Source organism: Cydia splendana, chromosome Z (assembly GCF_910591565.1).
Source record: "Cydia splendana chromosome Z, ilCydSple1.2, whole genome shotgun sequence".
NCBI classification, from domain to species: Eukaryota; Metazoa; Arthropoda; class Insecta; order Lepidoptera; family Tortricidae; genus Cydia; species Cydia splendana.
Genome location: NC_085987.1, coordinates 31424335 through 31439180, shown reverse-complemented (window position 1 = coordinate 31439180; position 14846 = coordinate 31424335). Strand labels below are relative to the sequence as shown.

Here is a 14846-nt window from a genome sequence, read left to right as displayed (position 1 = left end):
GTAATGTTTTTGATAGTTTTTTTTTTATTGGTCGATGTAGGTAGAAATAAGTAGTATGGGTTCTTAGCATCAATTATGGAAAAATCCAGCATAATGCTTGAATGTTAAGGAGCCATAAAATACATAATTACAGAGTTTTAGCGTTATACTTAGTCTCCGACTCAGCTAAACTCATCTGTGTTTCAGCTATTCTTTCTCTCTACCTGAGGAACGTCCTGTGCCTCCACGAAAATGCCGCCACAGTGGTGTATCATATATTCATAATGATGTGTTATACTATGCCATTTGTAGGAGCTATTTTAGCAGATAACTTCCTAGGAAGATACAAGTGGGTGTTATTCATTTATTCTTAGTAATTCTTACTGTCGCTACAACTTACGCGTCTAATAAAATTAGTAACGCAAACTCTGTTGCTTGACGTTATTCTATTTATTAATTTTGTCAATCGCCAGGAATGTTCATTTGATACGTAAAGTAGGATAAATATATTATTAGTAAAAATTATAGCAATACCTACGCGTCTTGTTTCAGAGTAATACTTTACTTCTCCATCATTTATTTCTTCGGTACCGCACTCACATGTTGTTCATCTATACCTCTGCTCAAGCTACCAGCTACGTAAGTAACTACATAAGTTTCGCCATGTAACAGCCATTTTGAAATTTGGAAAGTAGGTGTATTTTGTGAGCCGTGAGGAGTGTAGAGATTTAATTTATAGGTAGGTACGTATCATTTTTGAAGTGAAAACTTCTTTAGCGGCGCTGTGTACTTTTTGTGATGGGGATAAAATGTTAAACTCGCGACAGGTGTCACGTGACCGTAAGATTCGTAAGACGGACACGTGACCTGATCGAAAAACTGTTACAATGTCATTGAGTTTTTTTCTAACTTTTGAACCGGCCGTGCAAAATATTTGAAAAAAATCTCCCCTCTAACTTTTAATAAATATTTCTAGGAAGATTACCTACTTTTAAAATGATCGGTTGAGCCATTAATGCGCTTTTTCCATAAAACTTATCTTTTTATTAAAGACCTAAGTGCCACGAAGATGACGCCCTTTTGTTTAATTAATATGCCTTTTTATATTGTATGAAGGTACGGTACCCTCAATTATCCGTGGTCCGACACGCACTTGACCGGTTTTAATAGGTAAATTTCGCTTGGTTACAGCTGAATAAATACCTATATTCAGTAGGTCTACTTTATTAGCTTCCAGCTATGTCTCCTGTATAATGTCTACTTTATAAGTCTAATTCCATTTCAGTGAGTAAGATATTTCATTTCACCTGGAGTACCTACTAGGGAATGTAATTAATTAGAAAGGTTTGGGCCAAAGACATATGTAACTTCGTATAAGATGAATAAAGTCTAAGGAAAAAACGTGCCTCGGAAATCAAGAAAAAGTCATTCTCGGATAGATGGCGCACACACCTTTGGCCTATGCTCGGCTAGATGGCGTGACGACACCGTTTCATATTTAACAATTTTAACACATAAATATCAGTGAATGAACATGGGTTAAAATGATATAAAATGATTAAATCATTTATCCATATATATATGAAAACGTATAAAATTATCAAAAAAATGTATATACATTTTTTTGATAATTTTATACGTTTTCATTTTGAGTTTTAGCCGTGTGTCGATAGATGTCAGTAAATTTACTGTGACTACAAAATTTACTATGACAGTATAGAGGGGTCTATACTATCTATTCTCTTTGTTTGGGCTAAATTACCTACATCTTCAACAGCACACTCGTCTAATATGTGTTTTACTTCAGTAAGTAGGTAGGTAGTACTCGTATTTATTTAGTAACTCCCAGTGGATTTTCAAAATAATAAAATTTATTGCTAAAATAAGGAGAATACTTTTCGAAATATAGGTTTGTTTAATATCCCAGATACTAATAAAATTAAAGTCCAATTGCCCCAATTTGTCCAGCCGATCTGATTAAGTACAAAATTAGTAGACAGGTAAGAAGGTACAAAAACAGTCATGATGATTGTAAATTGGCCAATTTAACTGTAATTAGAAGCAAAGTATGTACGCGGCTCCGACATTATGTACAATACATACCTACTCACATTTCTGTTTGTGTGCAGCTTTTGAAGCTTAATCATAGGATTGCGCAAAACATCTACACTGCCAAGAACAAATAGGTAGGAACACCCTAAAGAATACCTAATAAGTTGTTATCGCCGGGCAGTTGACAATGTCAACTGGATATCAAGGATATCAGGAGTCGGCCATGTCAACTTGACATGGCCGACTCCTGATTTAACCTACGACGTAATTACTAATTAGTTCTATTAGTACAATCAGTTCACCACGTGTTTCTTTTTACGCTGTATTAAAACGATACGTTTCAAGTAATGAATGTTTTTTTTGTTTTGATAAATAGTACGACGTCCATGATTGGCCTCGCGCTGATTGCTACGGGCACGGGCTGCGTGAAGCCCTGTGTTGCGGCCTTCGGTGGGGAGCAGGTACCCATACACCCTAGTCCAGTGGTGGGCAAACTTTCTTCATGGGGGGCCAGAAAGTTTAGGAAATTTAAGTGGAGGGCCAGACTTGTAGCCAAAATTTATTTTGATTTGAGATAATCGTTGGCCAATGCCACATAGCCGATATTCTAATTATTTCATACGACCGGCGGCGGGCCGGATGAAATCCATTCGCGGGCCGCAGATGGCCCGCGGGCGTACTTTGCCCACCACTGGAGTCCATAACCTTTTACCCGATTACGGCACACCGCACATGGGCTGAAATTATCAGAAATTCAACACCAGATTCTCTTTGGTCACGGAATAAATATAAATATTGTCGATGTCATCTGATACTTTAATAAAAACACCAGTGCCATGGATATTACCTATCTAAATTATTCCGTGATCGTGATTATTTTAGCCGATGTGTGTCGAGTCTACAAGTCTATATTATCATCAGTATTCCAAATTTTATATTAAAGGAAAAAATTAGGAATATCGCTCGCAGACGTATCTGCTTGTTAAAAAATTGATCATCAGTATTATCACGCACTTTGATTGTCGAGCCCGTAGGTTTTTCTTTACATTGGAGTTTGGACATTTCATAGCATTGGGCATTTTATACCTATTGAAGAACCAAATTAGCTTAAATTCTAAATGAAAAGGGTAGAAACTACTGGGCCTATTTTGATGAATAAGGCTACATATTTAGCCGACTTCTAAGATCATCATCGAGTATTATATTATAAAGCTACGAGTTCGCCGTTTGTCTTTATTTCTAAGACAAATGGTTGTTAGTGAATGTATATTAATTAATTGCTATTCGATAAGTTATTAGTACTTACGTATATGAACTTATCAATATGGTGCAATTCATCGAAAATATATTAGGTACTTTTGGCTGGCTGTACTTGTAATGAAATAATTCAATGTTTTAGTGAAACCAATAGGCACGTAAAAATGCGTAAATATCTGAATACCCACAGAACATATTGCCACCAGTCGCATACACGTGTAGCTTATCGAAGCTACACGTGTATGCAGATTCGACAAATCGATTATCAATTATAGTAATTATTCGTACACGTGGTGACTATATAATATTTGCTAATTAAACCCTTAAAATGTTACAGCGGGTAATTGCGTAACGATTTCGACGAGTGTTCGCTTGATGGGCGTTTCTCAGAAAAACGCAATCTTTAATCACGCCACATAAATTTTCGTAACATCTTCCTCGCGTTATCCCGGCGTTTTGCCACGGCTCCTGGGAGCCTGGGGTCCGCTTAGCAACTAATCCCGTGAATTGGCGCAGGCACTAGTATTTACGGAAGCGACTGCCATCTGACCTTCCAACCCAGAGGGTTAACTAGGCCTTATTGGGGTTAGTCCGCTTTCCTCACGATGTTTTCCTTCACCGAAAACCGACTGGTTAATATAAAATGATATTTCGTACATAAGTTCCGAAAAACTCATTGGTGCGAGCCTGGGTTTGAACCCGCAACCTCCGGATTGAAACTATTGAAAGTCACATATTGCAACCAGCTGCAAAGCTACACGTGTATATACAGATTCGACAAATCGATTATCAATTATTGTAATTATTCGTACACGTGGTGATTATATAATAATTGCTAATTAAACCCTTAAAATTTTACAGCGGCTAATCGCGTAACGATTTCGACGAGTGTTCGCTTGATGGGCGTTTCTCAAAAAAAAAACGCAACCTTTCAATCACGCTACACAAATTTCGTAACATTTACCAAAATTTTTTATATAATTTTTATATTTAATTAATCATAGGTATAAGAATGTATGTTTTATATTTCCGGCATAAAACATGTAACCAACGTACAGATTGGCTAACTACCCCTCCCTCCCTCCCTCCCTCCAGACTGAGCATAGTAGCTCTACTCTACCCCCTCTAGCTGCCACGCATACGGTAGTTTTACTCCATTTTCGAGTCGAAAGTGTCATTGTGTGACGTCCGTGTCTTTGAACGGACCAATCACGGCACGGGACCTCGCTCACCTCGTCCCCCGCACCCCCGTATTTTTGGCAGCATCGGTTTAATGAAATAATTGCTCTAAACTCCGTCTAGAGGATTCCTAGTCTATGACTACCCCGCAGTTCCGGCTGCCCGAAGAGGAGCGTCTGCTGCAGCGGTTCTTCTCGACGTTCTACTGCACCGTGAACCTGGGCGGGTTCATCGGTATGGTGCTGACGCCGGCGCTGCGCCGCGGCGTCATGTGCTTCGGCGATGACACCTGCTACGCGCTCGGCTTCGGCTTCCCCACCCTCCTCGTGTTTCTCTCTATCTGTGAGCTATAAGTTCTATAAATATATATTTTAGGACAATTTTACACAGATCGACGTAGTCCCACAGTAAGCTCAGTAAGGCTTGTATTGTAAACGACGATTATACAGGATGATTCATGAGACGTGAGCAGGACTAATCCTGCACACTCAGTAACTGATAATTGATCGATCACCGTCGTATTTAGGAGAAACAACCACACTTTTTCCTATTTTTAGGGTTCCGTACCTCAAAAGGAAAAAACGGAACCCTTATAGGATCACTCGTGCGTCTGTCTGTCTGTCTGTCTGTCTGTCTGTCTGTCTGTCTGTCCGTCTGTCACAGCCGATTTTCTCCGGAACTACTGGACCAATCAAGTTGAAATTTGGTACACATATGTAAGTTTGTGTCCCAAATACGGACATGTAACGTAAACAAATGAATTTTAAACATGGGGGCCACTTTTGGGGGGTAAATGAAAAAATGAAAAAATTAAAATTTTCTAACTATATCATGTTACATATCAAATGAAAGAGCTTATTGTAAGGATCTCAAATATATTTTTTTAAAGTAAACAGTTTAAAAGTTATTCAAGAAAATAGGCAGAAAATGACCATTCCCCCCCCCTTATCTCCGAAACTACTAAGTCTTAAATTAAAAAAAAAATACATAAAATAGGTCTATACCTATAAATGACAGGAAAACCTATTAGAAATGTACAGTCAAGCGTGAGTCGGACTTAATTACAGTTTTTGATCCGACCCCTACTGATTTTTTAAAGAGATTTCACTCACGTTTCACATAAAAAATACATTGTTAACAGTACGGTTACCATCAGTTTGTCACTGTTTAAACGCCGTCGAGAACGTAATTTACTTTCTATACGTCCCGTTCGCACTAATATGCGAGTGCGAGCGAGATGTATAGAAAGTAAATTACGTTCTCGACGGCGTTTATGTCAGTGACAAACTGATGGTAACCGTACTGTGCCGGATTACTTAGAGTAGTAGTTTTCTTAGAGTAATAATTGGTGATAATTTTCTGATAAGATAATCATTTTAAATATTTAACGGTCTTACCTGCTTACGAGTAATTGTAAGGTCAAATTAAAAAAAAAATTTAAAAAACACTGTTAAATTGAGAGCTAGCTCAAAGTTTTTTGTACTCGTCGACTTTAATGGTTGAATTAATAAAGACTTTGTAACCAATAAGCAAAACAAGCACGTGCTTAGGGCACCACGTTCAGGGGGGGGGGGGGGGGGCACCAAAATGCCAGGTTTAAAAAGGTGAACAAATTTTAAAATTAGGGACAGACATCGTTTTTACCACACGATTTTTTTTAGCTGTCCAAAAGCTAATTTGCAAAAATAATGGCGCGTAATTCTTTGGGAAACAATCGGTAGCAGTAGAAGAGTCGTGATTACATGCATAGATTCGATTTCAACCCACTCTTTTGCGGTTCGGCGTTAGGTCTTATGCGAGGCCTTCTGCCTTACGGCAAAGTTGATCTTCTGCCTTAATTACACTTGGGCGTGGATCCAAATCCAAGCTTTCCTCTTTCGCAGCTGGGCCTACTGCCTTTCTCAAACTTCGCCAATTCAATTCCAAGCACTGCTTTCTTGCATATTTTATGCATGAAAACAACCTCGCTGAGACCCTTAAATATCGAGCCCTATGCGAAGCTAGGCTGATAGAAAACTGTCCCATCCCTTCTCTGTATGAAATCCTGGATTCGCGCCTGGTTGGGACTAAAAGTAAAATTGCGTTTTTATATCGAAAAATTTTCGCGCTCGCTTCGCTCGCGTTTCTATTACTTTCTAAGCTATGATAAAGGTGACATTCGGGTGGCGACTGCAACAGCATTAGGTACTCTGTTGCAACATTACTGCTGCGGCACTGTCAATTTTCGTGATAAAATGATGTGACTGATTTCCATTCTCAGCTGTAACGCGGCAATGAACTTCTCTCAATTTACCAAAAAATCAATGTAATCTTGATGACCCTAGGGAGAGGGGGCACCTAGAAATGCTTAGGGCATCAAAATATCTTAATCCGGCACTGATTGTTAAAAATTGTGTAATATACGGAACCCTTGGAACGCGAGTCCGACTCGCACTTGGCCGGTTTTTTTTTTTTGCGGTTTTTGGCGTAATGGTACGGAACCCTTCGTGCGCGAGTCCGACTCGCACTTGGCCGGTTTTTTTTTACTCTTTGGTGAGGGCAAATTTAATTCTCAACAATCATGGTCACCCTACAGGACCTAATTAATAAACATAAAACCTCTTTAACCGTAATGGCATTTTGACTACGAAGAAAATAAACTGTCAAACTTGAGTGAGATACGAGTTTTCAAAAGTAACCAGACCGTGATGACAGTAATGACATTCAATTTGACACAGAATATCGGTAGTTTAGTATTCGAATTTTAGGGTAACCATGCATGTCGTAAAAAAATAAATAACTTTTTTTTTCGTATAACGTTAACCTCACTAATACCGATACGAAACAGTTGCTTATAATTAACGATATGCGCAGTGTAAGTCCTGCTCACGTCTCCTGAATCAACCTGTATATAGCTATATATAAATACTTATATATATAGAAAACATATGTAATTCAGGAACAAATATTTGTGATAAACACGCGATTTGTCAAATCAATATAAATGATTTATTAAATCTAACCTTTAATAACGTGACATTACGAGTCAAGGCAAGCGTCTTCGTGAATGACACGATCTATAATTATTAATCAAACGACCGATAACTATACATTTGACACGAGGGCTTCAATCTGTTTGTCTCCAAAAATATGAACAGTCTGACCTCCGACTTATTGAGACCTTTGTTCCTGCCAACGTCAACTACGTAAGCAAATGTAGATAACTCTACGATTGCTATATTTCTGAATAAACTAAAATAAAATTCAGAATAAACGCGCCTATACCTACATACCTAGGTAAAATTAAACTCTCAGTTGTCTTCAGGTTAGGCGCCAACTCTTCACACTAACACATCTGTAAAACGTATAATCGATTACCTAATATTTTATATTAAATATTTTAATATAGGTTATACATAATTATAACTTCCCCGATGGGAATTGACGATTCAAGGCATTTATAAACATTTTACAAACTAACTCAAATTTATTAAAGGAGTAGGTATCTAGGTAATCGGTTCTGAGTAGCATTTGAGATGTTGGAACAAGTTTTGATTGCGGAGGAAAACTAACAAAAGATTTAATTAGAACGGCCGGGCGGCGAATTTACAAAGCCTATACTGATAAGGTCCAGATGCGAACTGAACTGGATTAGCTTTTGTTTGGACAAAACTTGACCAAACCCTAATCCATTACAGTACAGAAATTTACTGAAATCGTATAGACTTTGTTGGCTAAATTAATATGGATATTGTTGCTACAAATGCTAGTTTGTTGCGATCTAAACTTGAATAATATTTTAGTAATGACTCCGATTGTATTGTATTAACTACCGTTCGTGCTAATTACTTAAAAATGCCTAATTTTTTTTTCATTTAAGAACTATATCAGTTGAGATTTCTTATTAGGACATGTTTAATGTGAAATCGTAATACAATTATAAGTAGACTGTATTTTGTAATACATTGGTACATAACGAAGTAGATGATTTATTTAAGGACCAAGATTTACTACGGTGGTTCTGCCTTTTCTCCGAAGTTTTATTGTCCGAATTTCACTTGCCAGACAACTTTTCGCAGATGATTTACTTTGGCAACCAACATTCGCCAAATTTTCATCATGACAACGTTTTACTTTATAGAATTATTGTTATGTAGATTATTACTATGTGTACAACGTTTTGAGTACATTTCTATGGTCAAATCATTCAACTTGCTAGATATTTATTAATACGATATCGTCTAGTCATTTGACAGAGTTCACTGAGTCAAGATAGGTACGACGACGAGCGAAGCGAGGAAGAGCGTGTTAGGTGAACTGCGACCAAACAGCGAACCGACTTTTTTTTTACATAGAACGACTTTTCTGGCAACAGTTCATTTTCCTGGGGGTTGCAGTTCTAACCTAACCTAAGCCACTTTTCTGGCAACAGTTCATTTTCTTGAGGGCCGCAGTTCTAACTTAACCTAACCCACATTTTTGGTAACAGTTCGTTTTCTTGGGGGTCGCAGTTCTAACCTAACCTAACCCACTTTTCCAGCAACATTTCGTTTTCTTGGAGATTGCAGATCAAACTAACCTAAACTACTTTTTTGGCAATTAACATGAATACTAGGTGAAAAGTAATTTAGTAAAAAAATAATAGTTGAAATCAATATTCAGTGAACTTTAGTGTCGTACAAATAATACTCGATGAATAATATTGAATAATGACGGCGAGATTCCGCTCGACTAGGTATTGTGAGAGCATTAATGTTTAAATATATCGCGACAAAATCTAAACCATTTGAGTAAATAAGTATTATTAAAATTTAGATATCACATTCAAACGTGCCTGAACTTACTAAACTCGACTAGGTTTTGGCGTGAATAATATTTGAAAATATGTATGCAAAAAGCTAATCCATTTCAGTGACTACTTTTTACCGAAACGGTATAGATATTGTCAAGTAATATGCATAAACAAAAGCTCACCTATTAAAATCTGAGTCGTGACTGAAATAGTATAGCTTTTGTAAATTCGCGGCCGGCGACTCAATTATTTAGTGATCAAATCAACGTCAAAGAGATCCTTCATTTGATATGTACATAATGTTCATTAATTCCTTTTTAACAATTAATGTTAATTAACTACGGGTTAAGAATAGCTTTATTCTCCATTGTATTTTATTGTATTCTTGGTCGACTTAAATGAAAGTTAATTTGCTGTGTCAGTAAATTTACAAATCCGCGGGATTTGATTGGCTTGACTTGATTCAGCGCTTTCAGCGGGGAGTAAACTAGTAGGTATAGAGATGGGTAGTGAGTAAATACTCACGGGTAAATACCGAGTAAATACTCAGTATTTACTCAATTTACCCGTATTTATTCGTTTATACCCAAATGGTGGGTATAAACTATTTAGAGTGCTGAAAGGGGCATACAAGTTTGAAATATAGGTGTATTTTGTAAGCCGCTACTGGATTAAGTACTCAAAATTGTAGGAAATGTATTTTTAAAAGGGGCACTCCATACATGTAACTAATTGTCACAAAAAGAAATTCAGAAACCACCAACGTGTTGCACATCATTCAATGGGTCTTTAAAAATAACTGGAATGTTTCTAAGAACATTTTTGGGTAAATTGAATATTTTTGGGAAAAAACCGTTTCGAAAGGCCAAAATAATGTTTATCTCTCTATAACTTTAGAACCAAGAAGTTCAGAAAAATTATGAAAACATATCGAGAGATAAGCCGTAAAATAGAGTACAAAAAACAATATTTGGAACATCATCGGTTGAGCCATTTTTGAGTTAACTTTAAAAAACCCTTAATAAAAGGTCGTAAGTGCCGCGTAAATACGCACTTTTGCGCGACATGCAGTTATCCATAACATCGATAGAATTTAAGTACCATATTTTTAAAGTAAATATCTTCTTATTTAAACCAAAATTGTTAACTATGCATTATCACAATTTGCCTCTCACTGATAATTACCTTTTATTCCAAAATTAAGCGTCCTCTATGCTTTTTATTTTATAGATATTGTTAATACACGTTAACACTCTTGAATAAAAGACAATTTTGTTTTTAAATCTCACTTTTTGAATATTTTATAAGCAATCGTTTTACCCACCTAATGTAGTATACCCTATAATGGACGTGGAACCGGGACAAAAAACCACAAATCCTCTAAAATAATTATCTAAAAGTAGTTTATAAACACTGGCTATATTTTATCATAAATACGAGTCCTAGAGCTGTTTCATTTTGAATTTTTATTAAATTCGGTTATTTTTTAAGAAATTGGCGTCAACACAAAAGTTGTCGTGTTAATGAAAAAAAAAATACCACTAATAATTCTTAACAATTTCGCTAAAGGAGGTGAGTTAATTTATTAAATGTTAATTAATTTATACTTGGTGAAAACTAGAATGTGTTTTGTTAATTGCATTTACCATGAGATAAGGTATACAACACACTAAGTTGTGACTCCACAGATGTAAAAAAATGTGGTATTTGCCCCAATCCCATTATAGGAGCTGTAAAACTGCATACCTCCTATGATGGGACAATTTACATAATGATGCTCGCCATGCCATAATTTCATGTTTAAACAATACAGAAGTAAAATGTAGTTACGAAATATGTCAGGAGGTATGCTCGGACCTCGGATAAATTGATATCGTTTTTACAAACTTTTATTTTACTCGCCCTGTGTTTGTATTTTAGTTAGTGTGGGTCAAATCTTGGAAGCTGAATTTGAGCCACTTTCAGATTTCTTCCGATTGACTTGAAATTTTGCATACTTTTGCTAATCGGATGATAATGCAATATTACGATAACATGGATCTGATCTGATGATGGAGACAGGAGGTGGCCATGGGAACTCTGTGATTAACGCAAACTAATTGTGTTTGGGTTTGTTAGAATTGTCTCGAGGAGTATTAGTTAGCTGTGGAAAGAAAAATACATTCAGCGATAAAAGCTTATACCAAAAAATGTTTTTTTTTGCCATAACTTAATTTATATATTTCAATATTTTATACTGATAGAGCAAAGTCCATTACAGGGGGCCCATTACTGGATCCACGTCCATTACCGGGGCGCCATTACTGGAACTTTGGTGTCCATGACTGGAGAAAAAAAACATAGTTTTAATTTGTTAAGTATGTGGAAACTAATTGCAGTATCTTTCATACAATACGCCTGAAACATGAAAGGCGGATAGGACATTCATCTTTTAACACGCTAAGCGGTCTAACTCTTACATGTGTCATGGAAATATCACAAATACTCAAAATTTCCTCTTAAGTGTCCCATGACTGGTGCTGTTACGTTAAATGAGTAAATACGGGTATTTATCGGGTACTTTGAGTAAATACTCAGTATTTACTCACCCCTACCCATCTCTAAGTAGGTAGAATAAGTTAACCCTTTACCAGGCTGACAGTTTAAAAATGACAATCGAATGTTTTACTCATCGAAAATAGAAGATATGTTTGAAGGGCCGCATGTGGGAAATATTATATCCCTTAGCCTGGTAAAGGGTTAAGATATGTGAAGGATTGTTAGCTTCACCGATATAACAAGTGTCATAAAATTTTAAACCAATCTTTTATCAAGCAGATACTTAATATTAAAAAAAGTGTTTTAAATCCTGTCAAGAAATTACGGAGACATTTTACATATTAAGTTATAGTTAAATGGATGAACAGAGACTTATTATAACTTTTGCACCTTTTTGCGCTTGAAGACGACTTTGTTGGAAATAAAATATATATGTACTAGCTGTTGCCCGCGACTTCGTCCGCGTGGACTACTTTTCCGCGTTACTTTTCTTGCATTCTAATAATATGCTCTTATACAACGATTCAAGTCCCGCACTTAAAAAAATGTTTGACGTTCATACAAACTTTCATCCCCTTTTTCACCACCTTAAGGGATGAATTTAGACAAACGCTGAAATTAGTTATCTTCTCTTTTAATGAAATAAGTTTTTACGAAATTAAATATTCCTAGCTTAAAATAAAACTTGACCCAATACAAATTTTCAACCCCCTTTTAACCCTTTTAAGGAATGAATTTTTAAAAACCCTGAAATTACTTTTTTTGTATTCTAATAATATGCCCTTATACAAAGATTGAAGTTCCGCACTCACAAAATATTTGATCTCCATACAAACTTTCAACCCCTTTCTCACGACCTTGGGGGATGAATTTTAATAAATGCTTAAATTCGTTTTCTTGTTTTTTAATTTAATACCTTTTTGCATAGTTTCAAGTTCCTAGCTTAAAATTAAATTTGCATCCCAAGACGAACTTTTATCCCCTTTTTAACCCCCTTAGGGGTTGAATTTCCAAAAACCTTGCAATTACTTTTTTCGTAATCGGCTATTATGCCTTTCTAAGAAGTTTCAAAGCATTTGTAATGGATTCAAACTTTAAACCCCCTTTTAACCCTTTTAGGCGATACATTTTACAAAACGCTGAAATTACTTTTCTTGCCTTCTAATAATATCCCCAAATACAAAGATTCAAGTCCCGCGTTCGAAAAAATGTTTGAAATCCATACAAACTTTCAACCCCCTTTTCACCACCTTAGGGGATGAATTTTCAAAAACGCTGGAATTAGTTTTCTTGTATTTTAATTTAATACCTTATTGCAAAGTTTCAAGTTCCTAGCTTAAAATAAAATTTGCACCCCAAGACGAACTTTCATCCCATTTGTAACCCCCCTTAGGGGTTGAATTTCCAAAAACGTTGCAATTACTTTTTTTTGTAATCGGCTGTTATGCCTTTCTAAGAAGTTTCAAAGCATTTGTAATGGATTCAAACTTTCAACCCCTTTTTATCCCTGTTAGAGGATGAATTTTACAAAACGCTGAAATTACTTTTCTTGTCTTCTAATAATATCCCCAAATACAAAGATTCAAGTCCCGCGCTCGAAAAAATGTTTGATATCCATACAAACTTTCAACCCCTTTTTCACCACCTTAGGGGATGAATTTTCAAAAACGCTGAAATTAGTTTTCTTATATTTTAATTTAATACCTTTTTACAAAGTTTCAAGTTCCTAGCTTAAAATAAAATTTGCACCCTATGTCGAAATTTCATCCCCTTTTTAACCCCCTTAGGGGTTAAATTTTCAAAAACCTGGCAATTACTTTTTTTTGTAATCGGCTATTATGCCTTTCTAAGAAGTTTCAAAGCATTTGTAATGGATTCAAACTTTCAACCCCTTTTTAACCCTGTTAGGGGATGAATTTTACAAAACGCTGTAATTACTTTTCTTGTCTTCTAATAATATCCCCAAATACAAAGATTCAAGTCCCGCGCTCGAAATAATTTTTGATATCCATACAAACTTTCAACCCCTTTTTCACCACCTTAAGGGATGAATTTTCAAAAACGCTGAAATTAGTTTTCGTGTATTTTAATAATATATCTTTTTACGAAGTTTCAAATTCCTAGCTTAAAATAAAACTTGAACCCCATACAAACTTTCATCCCCTTTTTAACCCCCTTAGGGGTTGAATTTCTCAAAATCGCTTCTTATCTCTTGTACACTTTATAAATGTAATCTGGTGTGAAAATTTCAACTTTCTATCTTTTGTAGTTTCGGCTCTGCGTTGATGAATCAGTCAGTCAGTCAGTCAGTCAGTCAGTCAGTCAGGACACTTGCATTTATATATATAGATAGATAGGTATGTATATTCTATACAGGTTGGAACATTTCTAGAGACTGAGCTGAAAGGATAATGTTATCTAAGTGATCTACAATCGAGTTATTATAACCGTAAAGCTCGATTAAAAAGTAAATCAAAATCATTTCGGGGATCTCGGAAACGGCTCTCATTATTTCGATGAAACTTGCTATATGGGGGTTTTAGGGGGCAAAAATCGATCTAGGTATAGTTTGTCAAAGGACTGTCTCATTGCAATCATAGACAGAGAGAATCATACTATCTTTGTCTTACACTAGTACTAGCACCCAAAAGAAAAGGATGAGTATAGTTTTCCTGGTTCTTACTGACTGACAATCATAGCTATGGCCAACTATAGCTAGGTCTTAACTCTGGGAAAACGCGCATTTTTAATTTTTCCATGTTCTCCGAGTAAAGCTCGGTCTCCCAGGTACTTTCTCCCTCCTTATGTATTTCAACCTATCTACTGTCTACGTACAATATCATTGCGCAACTTTAGATTTTGTTTTCAGTTATCTTTGCCGCGGGAAGAGGCTGGTACAGAATAAAACAGCCCCGCGAAAACGTAACATTGAAATTCGTCTCGTGCGCGTGGGTGAGTCCTGCCAGTCCTGGCCTATTGACAACATTTGTAAAGTGGGCTTGATCTAAAACGATTCCTCTATGTAATATGTAATTTAAGTTATTTTATTCCCATTAATTTGTTAAAAAAC

General features: G+C 36.1%; 1 protein-coding gene across 1 annotated transcript in view; it reads left to right on the top strand.

Annotated features, from left to right (window-relative positions):
• The window catches only part of LOC134805114 (uncharacterized), a 73287-nt gene that overhangs the window by 38742 nt on the left and 19699 nt on the right, over positions 1-14846 (top strand). Inside the window, exons 14-18 of the mRNA XM_063778414.1 lie at positions 187-328; positions 532-618; positions 2408-2492; positions 4620-4809; positions 14646-14728. Coding sequence (XP_063634484.1) covers positions 187-328; positions 532-618; positions 2408-2492; positions 4620-4809; positions 14646-14728 — 587 coding nt within the window. The remainder of the gene's footprint in view (positions 1-186; positions 329-531; positions 619-2407; positions 2493-4619; positions 4810-14645; positions 14729-14846) is intronic.